The 4,893-nt window shown below is 48.3% G+C and overlaps 1 protein-coding gene across 2 annotated transcripts; it reads left to right on the plus strand.

Moving 5' to 3' along the window:
- The first annotated feature begins 988 nt into the window (after positions 1–988).
- On the plus strand, positions 989–4,654 carry LOC148023425 (glucan endo-1,3-beta-glucosidase 6-like). Of its 2 annotated transcripts, none has more exons than XM_087696379.1 (3): positions 989–1,383; positions 1,738–2,145; positions 2,767–4,654. In XM_087696379.1, the coding sequence occupies exons 2-3, from the start codon at positions 1,781–1,783 to the stop codon at positions 3,899–3,901; spliced, it is 1,500 nt and encodes a 499-aa protein (XP_087552505.1). In that variant the 5' UTR covers positions 989–1,383; positions 1,738–1,780; the 3' UTR covers positions 3,902–4,654. The 2 variants fall into 2 exon arrangements, with proteins under 2 accessions (XP_087552505.1, XP_087552506.1); XM_087696380.1 differs by having other exon boundaries at positions 1,745–2,145.
- The last annotated feature ends 239 nt before the right edge of the window (positions 4,655–4,893 follow it).

A 4,893-nucleotide genomic window follows, 5' to 3' on the forward strand; every position in this document is an offset into this window, starting at 1 on the left:
AGATTGTAGTGCTGGTTGGAGCTTTGGGGAAGCTTCTCTACGTATTGACTGTCACATCAGTTAATGGAGCTATCAAAGTAGAAAAACACGCTTGTATCATTTAGCAAATCTTGACATGTTGGAAGGCTTTAATAACAATGGCTTGGAGCTGTTGGTTGAGTTTGGGGCATTTTGCGAAGGATTGCCCAAGAAAGGATGGAGTTGAAGAAAAGAAACCACAAGCTAGCATGGCAAATGAGAACCCAGGGAGTCAAACACCCCCTGCAGTTGATCAGGGAAAGAAACAAGAATCCTCCCGTAGCATTGAAATTAAAGCCAAGGATGGGCTATCCTGTTGACCAAAAAGAACCCATAGGGGCAAGTGATGTTAAGGGGAAACCTAAGGAGAGTCAGCCCATGGTCTAGAAAGCACAGCAACTGGGGACACCAGTCAAAAACTCTCATAGAGAGAGAGCATTTTGGACAAGGAGAATAATCCCTTGTCAGCCTCCAAAGCTACTAAAGGGAAGAGGAAGAAGGTATCTATCTCAAGAGACTGGCATGTGCACCGTTGGTGGATAGAAATTACTTTGCTATCTTGGGAGAAGATGGTGAAGAGGGGGAGGATGTCTTTATCTATGAATAGCTTCTCAATGCATCGTCTCACCCTGATCACTTGGAATATTCGTGGGATGTGGGCAGCTCAGCCAAAAGGGATGCTTGCTACTCCCTACTGAGGAGGAACTAGTAAAATCTTAAAAGAGAAATATAAGGCCCCGACCTTCGTGCAATTATCTAGTAATATCTTAAAAGAGTATAGTACCGGACACTGGAATATGTGTCATTCGTTTGTCACCATGGCCTCGCTTATGTGACTAGTTTTCGTGTCCCTTTGGGGTGCGGGTAAACTGGCCATTGCGTCATGGACGCCGCCCAATGGAAAGGACCTGGACAAGTCCGCGGTCATCGAGGCCCTTGGACCCTTGGATCCCCTCTCTTCATCTCTCTCTCTCTCTCTCTCTCTCTCTCAGAGAGGATCTCGAGTGAATTGATTAGGAGAAACTCGACCGGGTAGTAGGTAGAGTGAAGCAAAGGTAATAACAGGCGCTTGCATCAGCAGAGACCAGGGTATCATCAGGTACTGCCGGGACTGGCACTGGCATCGGCACCGGCACCGGCACGGAAGAACCAAGTCCTCATTTTCAGGTCCGTGGTCCGCCTTTTGGTTTTCCCCTCCTCCGCTCTCCCTTCCCATTCCCGAAGGCTGTCGCTCTTCTGCATCCATTCCTGGAGGAGGCGGAGTCGGAGTGTGCGTTGGAAAAACTATAGCAAGAGGCAACACTTGTTCGCAGTCTCTTCTGCCAGGTTCTAGACGTGCCGAAGTCCGAAAACTTGAAGAAAGAGGTATGACGATGTTCTGCGGGCATATTTTTCTAATGTAGCAGCTCTTCTAGGATCTGGTTGTGGAGGCAGGGAAGGATGCATCTTTCTCTTTCTCGCTCTATCTCTCAGTTGTTAAATGTCTTTCTCGTCTTGTTAACTCGTTGCTGTCGACTCTTTGTTCTCATGAGGCTGCCCACAGCAAGGACAGACATTTTGTCGTTCTCCTTTACACTATTCTTGGATGAATTGTCAACCATGTTCGCTTGTTTCTCCTGTGCTATGTGAGAGAGAGAGAGAGAGAGAGAGAGAGAGAGAGAGAGAGAGAGAGAGAGAGAGAGAGAGAGAGAGTCCTGATTTGGCTTCTCACTTGAAAAGCCTGCAGCTCACCTTTAAGACGACGGCTTGAAGATCTGGATCAATGAGGGAGCGGAGGAAATCAGAGTCTTCATGGCTAGCGCGTCTGTTGTTTACATTCTGTGTCATCTGTGGATCATTGATGATGATGAGCGAGGAGGTGAAAGGCCTGGGTGTAAATTGGGGGATTCAGGCGTCCCATCCTCTTCCACCTCAAATTGTTGTACAGATGCTGAAGGCTAACGGTATAGGCAAGGTGAAGCTCTTCGATGTAAATTACGACGTGATGAGAGCCTTGGCCAACACAGGCATTGAGGTCATGGTTACTGTCCCTAACACTCTCCTCCTCAGCCTGACAGATCCGGCCCAAGCGCGCCTCTGGGTGCAGAACAACGTGATGCGCTACACTAATGCTGGAGCGAATATCAGGTTATATAAAGCTTGCTGTCATTCAGTGTTTTGCTAATGCACTTGAGCGAGCATTGATGTCGTTGTCGTTAGGGTAGGCAAATAGGAAATTCGTCCAGCTCCTGTCTCAGGGAAAGTAATTTTATCGAAGCAGAAGAAATACAGCGTGAGAAAATGCATTGCATAGGGAAAGGCAAGACAATATGCAGCAGGAGGGAAGCAGGCTCTTCTTCTGTGCTCCCTTTTTAGGAGTAAACTGTCTACACCTGGCTTGAAATGCGCCTCGCATCGAGAATATTCTTCCTTTTGTTGCTCGTTCAGGGAGAGGAAGTAGTTGTCCCGATTCTTTAACACTCATTCATTTGTCAAAAGAACAGGTTTTCAAGCACTATAGACATTACTCAGGAGGTAAGATGCTGTTTTCAAGTACTAACATTACAAGGAGAAGCTAAGATGCTGTGGATGAAGATAGGACGCAGTGATGAAGCCTTGATAGAAGTGAAATGTCCACAATCATATTGAGAAAATGTCTTTCTTACATGTTGCCTGTTTCGCAGTTAACATAAGCACTCGGAACAGAAAAGCAAGTTTTTGGCGACATTCTGAGACATGGTGATGATATGATTTCATTGTCGTCTGCAGATACGTTGCTGTTGGCAACGAACCTTTTCTACAAGCATATAACGACACCTACTTGACCGTCACATCTCCTGCACTTGAGAACGTCCAACGAGCGCTGAATAGCGCAGGTGTGGGGGACCAGATCAAGGCCACTGTTCCATTCAATGCAGACGTTCTGTCGTCCACCTCCTTGCCGTCGGATGCCATCTTCCGGCTCGACATCTCGGACAACATGGCCCGGATCTTAGCTGTGCTATCAGAATACGGCTGCCCTTTCACCCTTAACATCTACCCCTTCCTGAGCCTGCGCGACGACCCGCACTTCCCCGTCCAGTATGCATTCTTCGACCGCCAATCGTCCCCTGTCGTGGACGGCCAGTACATCTACTACAATGTCTTCGACGCAAGCTACGACTCCCTGCTGGTGGCCTTGTCCAAGGCCGGCTATGGCAACCTGAGGATCATCGTCGGCGAGATCGGCTGGCCGACCGATGGAGAAGTGAACGCGAATGTCGACTATTCGCAGAGGTTCAACCAGGGATTTATAGATCACGTGGTGGCGAGCAGGTCAGGAACTCCGAGGCGGCCGGGGAAGGCAATCGATTTCTATATGTTCAGCCTGATCGACGAGGACACCAAGAGCGTGGATGCAGGCGGATTCGAGAGGCACTGGGGCCTGTTCACGTACGATGGGAGGGCCAAGTACCCTCTCTCCCTGACGGGCAGCGCGAATATTGTTGGAAATGGCAATAATGGCTACGGAGGATCGCTTGCCGGGGCGTCAGGCGTGCAATATCTGAGCCAGCAATGGTGCGTGCTCAACGAGAATGCCGTGGACAGGTCTGCGCTGCAAGACAACGTGGCTTATGCTTGCAACAATGCAGATTGCACGGCGCTTGGCTATGGCGGCTCGTGCAATCCCTACCTCGACTCCAACGGCAACGCCTCTTATGCCTTCAACGCCTACTACCAGGTCCAGAACCAGGAGCTTGGGGCCTGTTACTTCAATGACCTGGCTCGTATCTCCTCTATCGATCCTTCTGTCGGCACCTGCAAATTCATTGTTCAGCTGGCCACGGCTTCTTCTGCCCCTTATCGGGTCCAATCTTGGGAGACAGCTCCCGTCCTGCTTTTCTATCTGTTATCACTCCTGTAAACGGTCCCATCCGTGTACGTCTGTGTGAGCTCGGAGGCTGCAACTGATGCCTCATTTTGCTATCGGCATTGTTCACTCGTGCACAATGTCATTCCCGATTTAATGTTGTCCCTTTCTTGTTAACCTCTTCAGTACCCTGTCACATCCCTTCACGGCCCTTACGTAGTGATAGGATCAGCCGCATTGTTATATCAATCATCCCTGTCGAATCTCCTCAAGGCCTTCAACCACTTGTAGGATCAGCCGCTTTGTTACATCAATCATCCCTGTCAAATCTCCTCAAGGCCTTCAAGCACTTGTAGGATCAGCTTCTCCATTACATCATCCCTGTCAAATCCTTTTATGCAGCGATAGGTATGATTGATCCAAGGATTAAACTAACAGCGTGACTGGTAATCTCTGAGTCTGCTGTTTATTTCCCCTGTTTCGTTATCTTGATAAGCTTATTCTCGCCACAATCGAAGGGTCAATGCAGGGACCAACCTTCGCTTCAATGTATTTCGGAGGACTTAGAGGGAAAACCATTTTGTACACTGGTTCTTAATAAAAGTTCTTCCGAGGTGATTTATTATGATGTCAAGGCCCCCAGGAAATCGACCTTTGTCCTGCTGGAGCTTCTGCGTTAAAAGACTATATGAGCACACCATTTACAAAGTTGTAATTTGTAAGCATCCTTGCATGTTAGGGCTGGTCCTTGCAGGGGAATTACGAGATTGATTCTTGTCAAAATAATGTGCAAAGCGCACATCAAGATGCACGATATGAACATGGGTTATTATCTACTCTTTGCCTGGTTCCTCTGGCTAAATTTCCCGATTTGCGGTTTCACTGATCCAGTTTCTTCAGCATAGTATTGTACTAGTAAAGTATGTAACGTTCTGGATACAAAGAACCGTGGAGACCTGAACCCCGGGGCCCGAATGGTGCCCCCAAGTGTTTGTACAGATAGTATACCTGGAATCTCCTCTGCAGAAGACACCAAAGGTCTTGTT

This window comes from Lygodium microphyllum, chromosome 16, assembly GCF_053477565.2.
Source record: "Lygodium microphyllum isolate KBCC chromosome 16, Lygodium_microphyllum_v1.1.10, whole genome shotgun sequence".
Lineage (NCBI taxonomy): Eukaryota > Viridiplantae > Streptophyta > Polypodiopsida > Schizaeales > Lygodiaceae > Lygodium > Lygodium microphyllum.

Excerpts from the sequence above, each read along its gene's own strand:
- LOC148023425 (XM_087696379.1), top strand. The coding sequence starts at position 1,781 with ATGAGGGAGCGGAGGAAATCAGAGTCTTCATGGCTAGCGCGTCTGTTG. Across the intron at positions 2,146-2,766 it reads AATGCTGGAGCGAATATCAG|ATACGTTGCTGTTGGCAACG; the intron begins GTTATATAAAGC and ends TGTCGTCTGCAG.